The sequence below is a fragment of the Channa argus genome, chromosome 24 (assembly GCF_033026475.1).
Source record: "Channa argus isolate prfri chromosome 24, Channa argus male v1.0, whole genome shotgun sequence".
In the NCBI taxonomy this organism is placed as follows: domain Eukaryota; kingdom Metazoa; phylum Chordata; class Actinopteri; order Anabantiformes; family Channidae; genus Channa; species Channa argus.
The window spans coordinates 2088770-2104402 of record NC_090220.1 but is presented as its reverse complement, the minus strand read 5'-3'; the positions used below and the strand labels follow the sequence as shown (position 1 = coordinate 2104402).

The window sequence follows — 15633 nt, the reverse complement described above, 5'->3', positions numbered from 1 at the left end:
CATCATTTGCTGGAGTGTGTCTTTTCTGACAAGCTGCCTCAGTGGGGTCCTTTAAGTGTTGACGTTGCTAGCTTCAGCTGTCAGTGAATGCTAGTAAGACTGCTATCTTTCGTACCGCATTATTTCGAGATTTTTACGGTTATTTTTTTTTTTTTTTTACAATTGCAGTCCATGTTGTAATTATCCCCAGCATTAGATTTAACTTAAGCTCAGACAAAAAGACGTGCAAATGTTGTATTTGCATTTTGCAGTATTGTTTTGTTGAGCTGTGCTAAAAGCGAGGGCAGATGTTGGTAGCTAGCTTGTTGTTAGCCGCGGACAAATCTGGTGCAGACAGGTTTTGCACTGCACGCTAAGCTTGTTGGAAGTCATTGTTCAGTGGCGGAAAAGTTGTACCATAAAGGAGCGCAAAGACAATGCAGCTTTATCATGGCACCAATCGTGTAATGCGAATATTTATTGTTTTAAATAATGTTTTTGCAGGATTAGGAGTTTAAGTTAGTAACGTTGGCTCAGTAACATAGTATTAAAGTCCTCAAGTGAATTGGATCAAAAATTAACTCATCAGTTGTGAAGTAAAAAAGAAATTTTACCAAGAAAATAACTGTTGATTGAGAGAGAGCGTTTCACTAAGTCAGTAAATATGGATAAGAAATCATTTGATATTGTCTTGGATGAGATAAAAAAGGTAAGCAGCATCTAATCCAAAATGATCTCTGATTTAATATTGTAAATCGTTTGACTGTCAGTGTTTGACAATGCTTCATTGCCTATTTGCTTATTCTCAGTGCGTCCTTACCGATCAGCGCATCAAAGCCATAGAGCAGGTGCATGGATATTTCTCTAGTGAGCAGGTAACTGTCCGAAAACAGTCTTTTTTTCACAGGAAACTATGGAAAACTATGCAAAACCTCCAGCCCAACGCATGCTGTACTTTAATACAATAAACTAGTTAAAGTTCTCACACTTGTAAAAATTGTAACTTGTATAGCTTATAAAAGACCTGGTATAACATAAGATAAGACTCGAGGAGGAAATTAGCATATTAGAGCACCACAGACATGGGAACACATTCAAAACGAGGTTTAAATAAGTAAATAAAATAAACTAGAAATATTATATTAGAAGACAATAAGTAACTAAGAGACATAAAAGTATCAAATTCATTTGCAGTATCTGTGCACAAGAGTCTAGCAGTTTAGTTATACATTACTGTGCTGTAGTGAAGCAGCAGACAGAAGTTTATAACTGCATAAAGCATAATAATGCATCATACAACGAGAGCCGAGGGACACGAATATTGTTGTAAAGCGCATGTTTCAATGTAAAACATTAGTCAAGTACTTATTCTCAGGTGTTGTCATTGTGAAAACATTACATTCCAGTATTCTGGTGGTTTCAGGGATCTGGGTTGTAATAGGTGAGATGGGGCGAATTGTATCATGTATCATTTATGTGTTTTATGTATGCGAATGTAATTATCAGAATTGTGCTTCCTAGTATACAATGTGATGGAAGTGCTGAAGTGCTTTGTTTTGATTTTTGGCAATATGGTCTATTGTTAAGATAAGTTATAACACTGTTTTGAACCTCTGCAGGTGATTGAGATACTAAAGTATTTCTCATGGGCAGAACCACAGATCAAAGCAGTTAAAGCTCTGCAGCATGTGAGTAACACATGATTTAAGTTATTGAGGCACCACAGTTTATTTTTTGCATTATTAATTTTTATATTTTCATATATGTTTTGTTAATAATGGAGAAGTGTGTAATAAATGGCACATAAGTAATATTATAAGCCTGCAAAGATGTTTTCTTTCTGTCGTTTAACATGTTTGAGTGTAAAATATATTTCCATTGTTTGCCTATAGAAAATGGTTGCAATCCCTACAGCCAAAGTTGCAAATATCCTGAACTGCTTCACCTTCTCCAAAGATAGACTGATCGTCCTGGAGCTGATAGCTTTGTAAGTAAACTTCGTAAACATTAGATTCCCTGAACTGATTTAGAAACACTCAGTCAAAAAATGTAAGGTGATATTGCCTTGTTATTTAATTCAGTAGTGAATTAGACTAATTGGTTAACTGATAAATGTTCAATTTCTGTTTTATACAGGAATATTTCAGATGCTCAAATTTACCATCCTGTGGAGAATCTGTTTCGGATACATTTGTCTGAGAAAAAACGTGCTCGCAGGATACTGGAGCAGGTAAGTTTCTAAATTCATCTTCATAAGCTCGTTTGTATTCTAGGAAGGATCTTGTTTAGATAAATCTACCTTTTGTTTTCACATATACAGTACGTCTTTTTATCAGCAAACCTTTTTGAGTTTCTTTTGATGACCCTAAAGTAAAAACTACAACTATTGATATTTACGAAGAGAAGTGATGGATTCAATTAAAAAACAAAAATACTATTAGAGTCCATATGTTCATAGTGAGGATTTGATATCATTGATAAAATAATGGTGCTTTTGCCTTACTAGGTGTGTAAGGTTGGCTGCAAGGCTCCTGTAGCCATGATCTCCTCCTGTGGTATGATACCAGGAAATCCATATCCCAAAGGGAGACCTAGCCTGGTCACTGGCATATTCCCTGTAAGTATGTATATGCTCAGCTTACCTGAAGGCAGACCTAAGCTGAAGGATTTCACATAAACTAACCACAGGCTAATTACCACTACTACTGATAGAAATAAATATATGAAAACTCAATTATGTCTGTAGCTACTAGTTTGCTTATTTTACTTATTTTATTTAGACTGTAGTTTTTAACAGAAGTAGAAATGTCTAAGGGTTCAGAAATTTCAAGCACCACTCCACATCACTCTGTTCATTAAACTGTATTGGAACTACACACTAAAGACATGATAAAGTCTTTGTCTTTATTTCTGTCTTTAGTGGTGATTGGCTTGTGGTTAGTCTGTGAATTCTTTATAAATTGCTTGTATTTTACTCTGAATACTTCACACTCATTTATTTTGATTACAAGATATTTCTGGTCATTGTGGCAAACACTAGTAGTAGTGTACAAACGAATTGGATTGTGCTAAATGGTTAATGGTAAATTGTCTGCTGCCTGGCATAGTTAGATATAACTTTAGAATGTTGCTTCTCATTCACCTATTGACACACACACACGCACACACATTCTGTTAATGGCGGCAACTAGTTGTTTCTTGCCCAAGGGGCGACTGTGGCACAGGAAGGTAGAGCGGTTGTTGGTTCAATCCCTGGCTCCTCCAGTCACATGTCAAAGTGTCCTTGAGCCAGACACTGAACCCCAACTTAGTTGCTCCTGGTTAGTGTGTGAGTGTGTGTGTGTGATTGTGAGTGCAAATGGGTGAATAAGAAGCAGTGTAAAGCACTTTGAGTACAGAATAGGTAGAAAAGCGCTATATAAGTGCAGACTATCTACCATTTACTTTGACCAGTGATCCTATAGTCTGTGGACGACTGCCTTACCATAGTTTACTTATTTGTCTTCTGATTTTAAGTGAAGCCATGTACAAAAAATGTATTTGTTGTGTGTCTAACTCCTGGATATTTGCCATTGTTAAAATAAGCCTGAATCTTAAATTATGTATTTTGTTTACAATTACAGGGAATACCTCCATTAAAAAAAGAAGGAGAGAAAAAAGATGATGCCTCTAACAATATGGAAGGGAAAGGAATTGCTTCCCGCATTATTGGACCATTCAAACCTGTAAGCACTAGCGTAGAAATCATTTGGACAGTATGTGGTAATAGTGCCAAGACAGTCAGAGAAATCTCATGACTTGGTCACGAGGCCTCACATGACTCATTCATTTACTTACACATCATAAAAACTTCAACCTACCGTACATATCTTTAGCCATCTTGAGGAAATGGTCATGGGTGCTAAATGGACTTGTGTAAAGGCTGTAAAATTAGAAAAATCTACATTCAAAGAAACTGATATAGAAATCTTAATTATTTCTATATCAGTTTCTTGATAAAAACACACATAATTAAAACATAGTAATAGCCAACCTTCACATTTAAATATACTCTAAAACATAGAAACAGCAAACAACTGATGTCTTTCTTTTACTGTTATTTTTTAGCTGGAAATATAGTAATAAGATTTTTACATTGTAAAGAAGCTTTTTAATATCATCAGTGCCTTATGTCACCTTTCAATATGTGCAAACGGTTATTGAAAGTTGCAGATCCTAAATCCATTCAAATTTGTTTCCAGAGCCCAGAATGAAATGTAATAATGCATCTCTTTCAACAGGAAGAACTGCCTACCAGCTCACAGTTTGGAGCTGTAGGCCTTTGTATCATAGAAATGTGTTAGTGATATAGTTGAAAAACATTAGAGACTATAATTAGACCAAATTAGCTTATCAGTTGATGAAAGGTTTATAATTTATGCCTTTTTCTTTGATAGTTTCCCTCAACTTACAACCCTCATCGACCTGTGCCCTACCCCATACCACCATGCCGACCCCATGCTACCATTGCACCAAGTAAGAAACTCTCTTGCACACATTTCCTGCATTGTACAGTAATAAAGAACATTGTTTACACAACCTGTCAATGACCTGTCAAAATATATTGAACTCTGCGACCGTTGTGGAATTAATAATGCAGCTTTGAGAGGTTTAAAGTGATAATTAGCCATGTTTATTACTTCCATGTGGGATTTGAGTGAGAGATAGTAGTCGGGCGTGTTGTGTGTATGAATGTGTGGTGGACACTGTTAATATTTACAACTGCTACTCAGGTGCGTACAACAACGCAGGAATTGTTTCTATGGGAGGGGTTATAACAGCCAGCGTGCCCCCTCCTCCCTACAACTCCACCCACAAAGTAGCAGGTATGATTTGATGGAAGAGAGTGCGTGTGTGCTATGGCAAATAGACACTTCCTCAAGCTTGCTGCCTAACTACCTGGCATGCTGCTTACCTGCGCTTCTCCAATTCAATGGCTTTAGCAGGTGAAGAATGTGCTTCCTACTTCTGTTGGAGTACACTGAGTGACCAGAAAAAGACAACTTCCTGTAAACATGAATTCAGACCAATGCCAAGTGGATTTAAAATGGATAATTCATTTAGACCTGTTGGAGAGATGTTGATTCAATTATTTGGAGATTTTTAGGGGATGTTTTTAGATTAGATTAGCCCAATTCAGCCTATTATTTGATTATATGCAGGATAATATTTTTGCTTTTCCTTCTCCTCAATATACAGTATGTACTATAAAAGAATAAAGTTGTATCATACCAGAATAGCTTGTAATATAATGCAGTCCAATACCACCTCACAGTGCAGCCTCAAAATGTATCCATACAATTAGTCAACAAAAAACAATGTTGTAGTCTCAACAAAGCATTTTTTGCAAGGTTGTTATATTGTAGTACATCTTGCAGATATTTCTGTTTTCTGGTCAGCCAGTGTGGAAGAATGTTTTCGTGATGTGTAAGGACTGGGCTTTGGTTGCCTGGACTGGGAAATAGTTTCAAACTAATTTAATAATTTGTTTCTGAAATCATGCTTTGTTGCCATTTAACATGCATCGCTTGGGATAACTTATTTTTTGTATGCAGCATTTTATCAGTTTTGACAATTGAACTAGATTTTTAGAGTATATGGGGATATGCATCATCTCCATACAACTACTGTATGACTCATTTAATTTCAAAATCCCTAAAAGCAAGATATCTAGATAAGAACGGTGATGTGCCAAAATTAATTTAGAGGCTACCAAACCAAAGAAGTTATTTTTGCCTTTCCCCATAGGTGGGAAGACGACATATACTAATTTTGAAAAGTGTTAGAATTTCACTGTAATAGGTTTCACACAGGGATCCTCTCTTGTTTGTCCTCTTTGCTCTTGTTATTCGCTCCTTTTATGTGTGTATAATTTTTTTCTACAGTTGTGTGCTGTCTCCTATTATTTCTATATTTGGAATGAAAACTTATTTTCATATTTACTATTTAAAAAACTACTGATAAAAAAACCCCCTGAAATCTGTCATTTATTGTTATTTAAAAAAAATATTTATGCATTTAATGTTTTATTATTTGATTTTAATAACTTGTCAGATAATATTCAGATAATATTTTAGTTTCTTTTTCAACCAACCGCAAGCTTCATCTATTTCCAGGTTATGCCAAGCCAGGAAATCCCCAGAACACCACACCTGGAGTCAACAGTGGGCCCCTTCTTATTGCTCATGGGTCCACGCCTTCTACCCCTGTCCCACCCCAGGCTTCTCCCGCTCAGCCGCCTCCCACAACTCCCATCACACCAGTCTTCCCTGGCATGGTTCCCTCTCATAACCCAAATGGCACCTCTCCTTCCCCTGCTCCATCCCCATCTGTTATCAAAGCAGGACCACAGACCCCCAGTGATCATGCTACACCTACACTTTCATCTGTCATTAAAGCCCATACCCCCTCAGGCACCCCCTGTGGAACTCCGGTACCTGGCAGTGCAGGCTTCACTTCCTCCCCCTTCAATTCTGTTTCACGACCAGGCACCCCTGCTACCTCTCGTGGCGGCCCAGAGCCCCTATCTCAGGTGAACTCCTTGGGATCAACTCAGCAGAAGGTTTTCTCCCAGTCCACAGACTATCAGTCAGCATCCCCTTTCCCTGGCATACACACACAAGCAGGTAACTCATCTGGGTCAGTGATCCGAAGTTATACCCCCTCTGGACCATCTTCTCTCACTCCTGGATCCTCAACTCCAGTAATTCCGAGCTGTTCCACCCCAGGTCCCACTCCCAAATCCTCTCTAGCCCAATCAGCACAGACTCAGGCTGCCATGGCCATGGCTGTAGCACTGAACAGACACCCTGGTGGTAGCAGCAGTGGCAGTAACAGCCCTGTGCCTTCTGCTTTCAAGGGCACCTCTCGTTCTGGCACACCTTCTGTTACTTCTCTAGTGGTACCAGGTTCTGCACAGGCACAGGTTGCACTGGTACGTTCCTTGGGTCTGTCCCACCCTTCAGGTTCTCCTCAGGTGTCTCTTCCTAGTCCTGTTGCCATCACCGGCCTCCAAGCCCTGTCCTCCAGCCCCGCCCCCTCTCATTATCCTGGCCTATCCCCTTTCGCCTCCCTTTCTTCCCCTCTTCCTCCTTCTAGCATCCCTTCATCCATGCCTACAATGGCTCCCACTACAAACATTTCTAACCACGCCCCAACCTCCATCTACTCAGGCTTGGCTCCCAGTGCTGCCCCCAGTGCAGCCTCCCCTTTTGGTCTAGGTCTTACCTCTGCCCCATCTATATTCCCAGGCCTTCCGCCTGGGGCAAACCCTGCTGCCTTCTCAGGATTGAGTGTTTCAGGGGGCCATGGTGCTGGGAGCACCGTGCTGTCTTCATTTATGGGACTGTCAGGTGCCACTCCGTCTTCGGTAGCATCGGTGGCGCCTTTGCAGGCAGCGGCAGCAGCAGCAGCAGCAGCTGGAGTTCCATCGTCATCACCAGTTTTACCAGGCTTTGCATCTGCTTTCAGCTCCAATTTCCAGCCTGGGTATGTCACACAAGTTACTATCTAGTGTGCAAAAGCAATGTCATATGAATAATCTAAAAATATACAGTAACCTAATGTTTGTGAAAATTTGTGAATATTTTCTACAAGGGGTAGAACAGTTCACAAAAGGAGATGCAATAGTCCTGCATCCTCCATGATGACACAAGACTGCGTATCTATCACTATAAACACACTAATACTTTAGTTATAGATTTTGTGCCGTCTGAATCGGCATGGAGAGGCTGTAAATGCTGGTTGGAGAAGAAATTGCACTCCTGACCCTTTCTTATTTGGACTGATTGAATTTATTCTAAGGCCATAACAGCTGCTAAATTTTCATGGTGGTCTTGCCAGTTTTTTTACAGAAGATCTGGCTTGTCACTTTATCTCTTATAATATTACACCACTGTTGTTAGTAGTCAGAATAGTTCCTGAGGTAATTAGAACATAGTGCATTGGGTTGTATCTGGTAGGTGGAAATACTGCACCTATTAAGTGCAAAGTCCAATTGTACTTCTAATCTGGAGTTTTCAAGTTTAGACTTTGGTTTGCGTTGTCTAGTGTGCTTTGTCAGTTCTCTAGCCATTTATTAAACGTATTATTTTGTTGGTGGTCCAGCATATTAAGCTGAAGCTTTACCTTTTGTTGACAATTCCAGCAACCAATAGGCTGACAGTAATACTTCTGTTTATAAATGAGGATAGTAGTATAGTAAGTATTATAAAAGGGGAAGTACGATTAAACGCCACAGGAGACATGCCAACAATGTACAACCTTTGTTCTACAAAAGTATTTTGCGGTTCCTAAAATATATAAGAAGAGGTACATTGTTCAATGTTGCACATACATTTGTATATTCTCATAAAATATAAACAGAAAATGTGGCTCATTATTCTTTAAACCTGCCACATGGACACAGACATTTCTGTTTGAAAACCAATTTTTATTAATGTAGGAATTCTACATTTACAAAAAAATACTTCTACTTAGTAATTCCTGTGTGTTACAGGTTGAGCAGTGGACTTCAGCCCCCAGGAAGCAGTGGGTTCCCTAGCTTATTGTCCTTCCCTGGGGTACCAGGCTTCTCTCCTTCTGCATCCCCTGCTACCCTTGGTGGACTCCACAACCCATCCATGCAGTCTGCCTTGCTGCAGGTAGACATACTCTGGCAAAGTACATGTGTTTAAATGTAAAGATGATAAATCCTTAAAGCTAAACTGTATTTCTTTGTTGTGTTACAGGCTCATCCTACATCTGCTTTGGAGAGCTTTCCTCCTCAGACTAACAGTTTCACCAACTACCCTCCAGGCTCAGGAAACCCCTTCCCTCTCCAACCAGGCCTGCACCCCCAGTTGGGCTGGCAGTGAAACCCACTGTACACTTTGACACATAGTTACAACTGTTGTTCTCTGCCGTGCCCCTCAGTAGTTTTATGGTTTGGCCTTGAAGCCTACAGAGCACAGCCCAGTATGTGTGTATGTTATGTCACAGCTGCTTCTGTTAGGAACACTACCATGAGAACAGTTGAAATAGTGTGTGGAGAACAAGGCATATATGCTATATTATTCATAATAATGTGAACAGTTGTAAATTTGAGCTGTTAAGTTGTTTTACTAGGTTTTCCAAGTAGATTGTAAGTAGTTTTAATGTTAGCCAGACTTGGCTGTTTTAAATCAAGTTTATCATAATTTTTTAGTGAATAATGAATTTGAAAAAAAAAAAAAAAAAGATGCGAAATATACACGATATCATGTAATGAATTAATGGTAGTATCATGTAGTTTTACATTTCCAGTCTCAGTGGAAAGGCCATGTCTCTGATATTGACATATGTCCTGGTTTGACTATTCTAATATGACTTGACATTTTTGCTGGCTTATGGTGGACCTATTCATATTTTGAAGTGGGCACATCATATTTTTATCTTTGTGCTGCATCAAAGGTGTTGTACACAAACCTGTGACACTGCTAGTACTATTACTACAGTATTTGACCAGAAACATCTTCGGAGATATTTCTGAGAAAATTACAAGGATTTGTTGGTTGAAATGTGGATTATAATGACTTTTTTTCCCAGTAATGCTTTGCAGCAAGTTCAAAACTGTCATTACTCTTCATTTATAGTGCGACTCTGTGGTAAATTAACCTAAAAGAGTTCATATAGAGACAGTTACTTTATTGTTTAAAAGTAATAGACATTTTGTTTGTTGAGTTGTAATGTTTGCCCTTTTTTGTATTTGCACCTGATTTATTATTTTGTCAGTAAACTGCTGGTTGCTTTATCAATTGCTGTCTCGTTGTTCTATTAAGTGCCATAGCTCTGAGACAAGCCCCCTTTGATAATATAACTGAAAGGACCACATAGTTAAAAACATAAGGACTCATTGGCAATAACTTTATTGGAACTCAAGACAAGTTAGCTTTGTAGATCCTATAGCTAATGTTTGCTTTTAAAGCAACTTATATATATTATATTATTAGTGTCTTGCTCAAGGACACTTCAACATGTGAGCTTGAACCAACAACTGCGAGATTGGTGGACAACCGTTCTACCTTCCTTCGCCACAGTTGCCCCTAAGATGCCACACGTTCTTTAAAAAATTATCAACACCGTGTGATTGCTAGTGAAGAACAGCAAATAAATGTGATACAGAGACATCTTCATGGGAGTCGGTATCAATAAAGGTTAATAATCGAGGTTTTACGTCAAAGATTAACAATAGTTGTTGAATATTGCATATTTTTCAAAACATCTATAAGTCAGTACTGGCTTATATCTTAATTGCTATGCAGTTTTCTAATTGCTGCTATTTGTTTCCAACTTATTAAAGATTTTATGTGTTGTCTAACTTGATCCTGGTAAATATTGTTTAACACGGGATCGCTCTAGAACAACTTTATCATTTTAGTGATGATTTGTACTTTATGATCTACTAAACTTGAAACCTCATTAAAACATCTTTCAGTTTATAAAAATATAAGTCTCACAATGTGCCGTGTTTAGTTTCTGTAAATACCCTCTCTGTAATGCCCCAAAACATTTTTTCTATCAAACTGTTCATCTAATTAGCTGTTCGTAGTGTACTACAACAAGTGTACAGTACGTGAGTATTTTTTATTTATTTCAGTCTAAAACTCTGGATTTTTATGAAACCTGCTTGTTAAGCATCTATTTGTAGGTAACTAAATATTCAGCAATAGTTCCTCATTGTAGAAGGAAGTAAAGTAAGGAAGCATTACAGTCTTAAGTTCCTTCTATGTTTATTAGGGTTGGGACTAGAAAGTTCCATTTTGCAAAATCACTACTGCGCAATCTCTCTGACAGTTACCCAAGTGGAAATCCCGGAAAACTTCATAACTCATGTACTGTTAACTTCCACTAACATGAAATAATATACCTCTGTCCTTTGTCATTTGTTTGCATGTTTCATCCCTTTTACTCAAAAGGTGCATCCATTCTACAGACTTAGGTATGGTTCAGTCACGTGTCAGCATCTTTCACAGCCACACCTACACTGAGCAACTTTATATTGCAGCATTACAGCTTTAAAAGGTTGGGTGACTCCCACTTTAATAGGCACAGTTTAACAAACTCAACACACAACGCCTTTCAATTTTGATGAACACATGGAAATGGAGGACCAAGTGGAAAGCCAGAGGAGAAGAGGAATGAGCAAAGAAGACTTAATATGTAAGTAAAGCTGCATTTTTTTTAGTGACACACTTTCCCTGCTGAGCTGTTATATAGGTGGTAGTTTTTAACAAGTAAGATATTACTAATGCCGGATGAGTAAAACCTTTGATAAACAAAGATGTTTACTGTTCCCTGAGCCATGTTGAATTTCCATCAGGGTCATGTGAAAATGACTGAACAATACTACGTATGCCGTATACGTAATGTAGATACCTGTGCAGGTGGAAAACAGCCACAGAGGCCAGGTCGTATTACTGAATAACTGGATTGTCATAGAGACCGAAATCACATGTCACTAAGATAAAAGAGTCCCACAAGCATGTGACTGTGAATGTTTGTGCATCGTATCCATGCTGTGAAGCCAAACTAACACAAACAGCAAGTGTCACATCTGGGGTTTGGCTGTGTGTAAGTGTGAACGTTCTTTAACTTGGTCCTTGATAAGACCTTGTTTTCATATCAGTTTTTTTTTCCCCCCATTTGTCTTTCAGGATTTTGTTATCACCAACCTGACAGGTTAAAGTGAACTAGAAAAGTGTGTACACATCCTTTGTGTGGATTTACTTGTTGATTGATGAACAGAAATAATTAAATATGGAAACAATATTTTGTGTATATGTTAAATACACATTTCTTCAAACGCTTTAGTGGTGCGTTTCCATCCCTGTCTGGTTTTAGTTCTAGTTTAAAACATGTATCAATTTGAAAAATATACAGTGAATACTATGACTATAAATTCTCGAACATTCATGACCCATGACTGTTCCATTGTTTCACATGCTTTGAGACAGTGGAGTTAGATTTGCAGGGTCTAATTGTGCAACAAATACAGTTCAACAAGTATTTTGAATTTTCTTTTGCTCAAAAACAGGAAATGTGGTTCCTGCGGCTTGACCTAGAAATAGAGATCAACATTTTTAAAACAATAGAAGAAAGGAAATGATAACCAACACTGTATAAAAGCAATACAGCTGAGGTTTTTTTTGCAAATAAAGTAAGGAAATTACTTTATGAGAAATGTGTAGAGATGAAAGTGGGACTAAGCTGGGAAATTTGAGCACAGTTTAATTATGTTTTATTATAATTTATTTAATAGTATTTTTAACTCTTTAACTGCAATTTAAAAAAAAAAAAAAGATTAGGTGTGCTCTGCCTTATACAATATTATGTACTTAGCAATGTGTTAGCCTTATTAGCATTTGAATGTTGAAACATTTTCTTGTGTCCTGTGTCGCAGTGACGCTCAGTAAACACCTTCATCACACACAAAGGGATGAAAGTTTTTTCGAACTGTTTTCCAATCAGTGCCTTTTTTTACTTTCATGGTGGATGCTCACATTTTCCTTGCTCATACTTGGGAAATACAACTGTGTTTGTTTTTGATGCAAAACTTTTCTTAGTTTAACTTTACATCAGGGAGGTTTTCCTGCCCCTTTTGTGTTTGTTTTAAGGGCTTTACAATTTCTGTCAAACTCACTCAAACCCACATTGTTCTCTCTCTCTCTCTCTCTCTCTCTCTCTCCAGCCGAACGGACAGGGTCTTTGGGATGCATTGGTTGGTTCATTGTCATGCTCTCTGGAATCTTTGTAACTCTTCTGTTCCCTATCACCATTTGGTTTTCACTGAAGGTGGGAAAGTTAATAAATTGGTTGAATGGCAGAAATCAGTATTTCTTACAAATTTAAATATGTATTGAGCTGGTGCTGTGGTCTTTCTCCTGATGTTGCAGATTGTTCAGGAGTATGAGCGGGCTGTCATCTTCAGACTGGGCCGCATCACAGACAGAAAAGCAAAAGGACCAGGTAAAACACAGACACATTTCTATAGTCCAGACCTTTAATATTTCTGCAGTTACACATGTTTACTTCTTTTGGCCTTGTGCTCAAAGCACACTCACAATGGGATTAGTCATAAATACTACATCAAGATGCCAAGTCACAGTTCATGGGTTTAGGAGCAATTAGATGTAGATGAAGCCAAACAAAATGATCATACATTTGAAGTTCAAGTTCATCAGCATCAGTAAAGCCAACAGTTAATGTCAGTGTGCCCCTCACACCTGGAAAAGAGGTCATTTCTTATGAGCTGTTACTTTTGTCGTCCACATTTTCCATTATTTTGCCAAAGGTTGATCGTTATTTCACCAGAACATAGAAGCTTGTTTCACAACTTTGTTTGTTTTTGTGAACTGCAGTGTGGGCTAATGTTATGATCATGACATTATAGCTGTGTACACCTACATCCTGCAGAGCATTTTAAATTTACTGTGCTATCAACAATTGCATTTTTGTTTATTATACAAAACTTGTGCTGCTTGGATTCGAAGGTCAGTTGTCAGTTATTAGTTTCTCTTTTATAGGAAACTATACAAACCTTTTACCAGTCCAATGAGTATTTACTCTTTTTGAGCCTCATTATTTTCTTTTTCAGTGGCACAGTGCCTTTTTACTCTGTCTAAAAAGTTTCACATCAGTCTAAAATACAGTGTTCAACTCTCCATCAGATCTGAGCCACATGAGTTTGTCTTTAACATTAAGCTGCCCAAATAACACAGAGTAGCCACATCTCCAGTTACTTGTAAACCTTTACATTTGGGCCAAAATGTGGTAAAAGCACAGTCCTGCACAACTCTGAAATCTATTAATTATTCATTTATTTTAGTGCCTAAAGACAAAAAGGCATTCGTGTCAAAAGTTTTTTTCCTGTCTATACAGTAAATAATGATGCCATATTGTGGTAAAGTTGTTTTTCTTTCTGCCTTTATTATTATTATTATTATTTATAATAATACATGCTTTTGCTGTTTTGTTTACAGGAATTTTCTTTATTCTGCCATGCACGGATTCCTTTATCAAAGTGGATCTACGAACAGTGTCATTTGACATCCCACCACAAGAGGTAGCCTTGAAAAAATGAACACTATCTGGAGAAAATGCACTTCGTACAACGTAATAAAAAAATGTAAGCTCTAATCTGTGGACATCATGTATTTGTAGATCCTTACCAAGGACTCAGTTACAGTTTCTGTGGACGGGGTGGTGTACTTTCGTGTCAGTGATCCCATTGCCTCCGTGGCCAACGTGTTTAACGCTGACTCTGCCACCCGTCTGCTGGCTCAGACCACCCTCCGAAATGTCCTGGGGACTAAGAACCTCTCTGAGGTCTTGTCGGATCGTGAGGGCATTGCCCACAGCATGCAGGTACAGAGCTAATTTCAAGGTGGAATTAGAGCATATCTCACACTTGCTGCAAGCAATTGAATAGTGTTTGACATTCAGTCCTGATAATGTTTTTCTAAGTGGCTTCAAAGGCTCTGATCCGTTTTATCTCTGGCATGAAGCCCTACACTCACTATCTTTTGAGATTTTGAATAAAAATTGAGGACCTTTTCTCTAGGACCCAGTAAAAGTGTCGTTTGTTCATAGGTGTTTTTTACTGTTTGCTGTTGATTAAATGAGCGGATCACAAAAACAGTGATGAACTTTTAATTTCACTAAAACTTCGTTTCACTAATGTTTTATGCATAATTCATGATACAGCTACAGGTGTAAGCTCTTCTTTTTTCACTTTTTTTTTTCCAGAGCAGCCTGGATGAAGCGACAGACAACTGGGGCATCAAAGTGGAGCGTGTGGAGATTAAAGATGTGAAGTTACCAGTTCAGCTACAAAGAGCCATGGCTGCTGAAGCGGAGGCTGCACGAGAGGCCAGGGCCAAGGTGAGTGTCATGTAAACACAGAAGCACTCAATAGTGATTATGAGACAAATGCATGCTGTCCAGATCTCACTGTCTTCATGTATACACAGGTGATTGCAGCAGAGGGTGAGATGAATGCATCTCGTGCCCTGAAGGAGGCGTCTCTCGTGATTTCAGAGTCTCCGTCAGCCCTGCAGCTTCGCTACCTGCAGACTCTCAATACCATCGCAGCAGAAAAGAACTCCACCATCATCTTCCCTCTACCCATGGATGTCATTTCTCACTTCATGCGGAAGTGAGGTTGATGACTAAGTCATGGTCAACCATTACTGTCAGTTAAAACATACATTGGATGACACTGGGGCACATTTCTTTGGCTCCTTATGAAATAAACTGTCATGATAAAAGTTAATACTATTGTTGTATGGCTGACATGGTTGACATGGTTGTATGGTTGACATTCAGACCTACAACTAAAACACGTTTTTGATTTAGATAGTCAAGCTGTGATTGGGTTAGGCCTGCTAACCAATGTGATTCTGTCAAATTCAGAGCAGTCAGCATAGTTTACATATCTTTTCATAACACATTTTCTTATGGAAGTGATATCATTTTTTATTTTATATGTTACAATGTTGACCAGTGTTTAATATTAAATGTAAAGGATTCAAACTACCTGATTCTCCATCATACATCTAACACAAGTGTCTGCTGGCTTACTTGAATGCAGAATCGCTA

The 15633-nt window shown here is 38.3% G+C and overlaps 2 protein-coding genes across 3 annotated transcripts; both read left to right on the top strand.

Annotated features, from left to right (window-relative positions):
- Nucleotides 1-55: 55 nt before the first annotated feature.
- On the top strand, nt 56-9791 carry proser1 (proline and serine rich 1). Of its 2 annotated transcripts, XM_067494099.1 has the most exons (12): nt 57-688; nt 789-854; nt 1599-1667; nt 1872-1966; nt 2116-2209; nt 2486-2596; nt 3603-3704; nt 4416-4494; nt 4752-4844; nt 6135-7506; nt 8516-8660; nt 8748-9791. In XM_067494099.1, the coding sequence occupies exons 1-12, from the start codon at nt 644-646 to the stop codon at nt 8871-8873; spliced, it is 2397 nt and encodes a 798-aa protein (XP_067350200.1). In that variant the 5' UTR covers nt 57-643; the 3' UTR covers nt 8874-9791. The 2 variants fall into 2 exon arrangements, with proteins under 2 accessions (XP_067350201.1, XP_067350200.1); XM_067494100.1 differs by lacking the exon at nt 4752-4844 and having other exon boundaries at nt 56-688.
- A 1161-nt stretch (nt 9792-10952) lies between these two features.
- stoml3b (stomatin (EPB72)-like 3b) lies at nt 10953-15570 on the top strand. Its single transcript, XM_067494505.1, has 7 exons — nt 10953-11196; nt 12725-12828; nt 12930-13002; nt 14016-14098; nt 14197-14400; nt 14782-14916; nt 15006-15570. Exons 1-7 carry the CDS (start codon nt 11133-11135, stop codon nt 15192-15194), a joined length of 852 nt encoding a protein of 283 aa, XP_067350606.1. The 5' UTR covers nt 10953-11132; the 3' UTR covers nt 15195-15570.
- Nucleotides 15571-15633: the final 63 nt, after the last annotated feature.

Excerpts from the sequence above, each read along its gene's own strand:
- proser1 (XM_067494099.1), top strand. The coding sequence starts at position 644 with ATGGATAAGAAATCATTTGATATTGTCTTGGATGAGATAAAAAAG. Across the intron at positions 855-1,598 it reads GATATTTCTCTAGTGAGCAG|GTGATTGAGATACTAAAGTA; the intron begins GTAACTGTCCGA and ends GAACCTCTGCAG. Across the intron at positions 2,210-2,485 it reads CTCGCAGGATACTGGAGCAG|GTGTGTAAGGTTGGCTGCAA; the intron begins GTAAGTTTCTAA and ends TTGCCTTACTAG.
- stoml3b (XM_067494505.1), top strand. The coding sequence starts at position 11,133 with ATGGAAATGGAGGACCAAGTGGAAAGCCAGAGGAGAAGAGGAATGAGC. Across the intron at positions 12,829-12,929 it reads CCATTTGGTTTTCACTGAAG|ATTGTTCAGGAGTATGAGCG; the intron begins GTGGGAAAGTTA and ends CTGATGTTGCAG. Across the intron at positions 14,401-14,781 it reads GCATTGCCCACAGCATGCAG|AGCAGCCTGGATGAAGCGAC; the intron begins GTACAGAGCTAA and ends TTTTTTTTCCAG.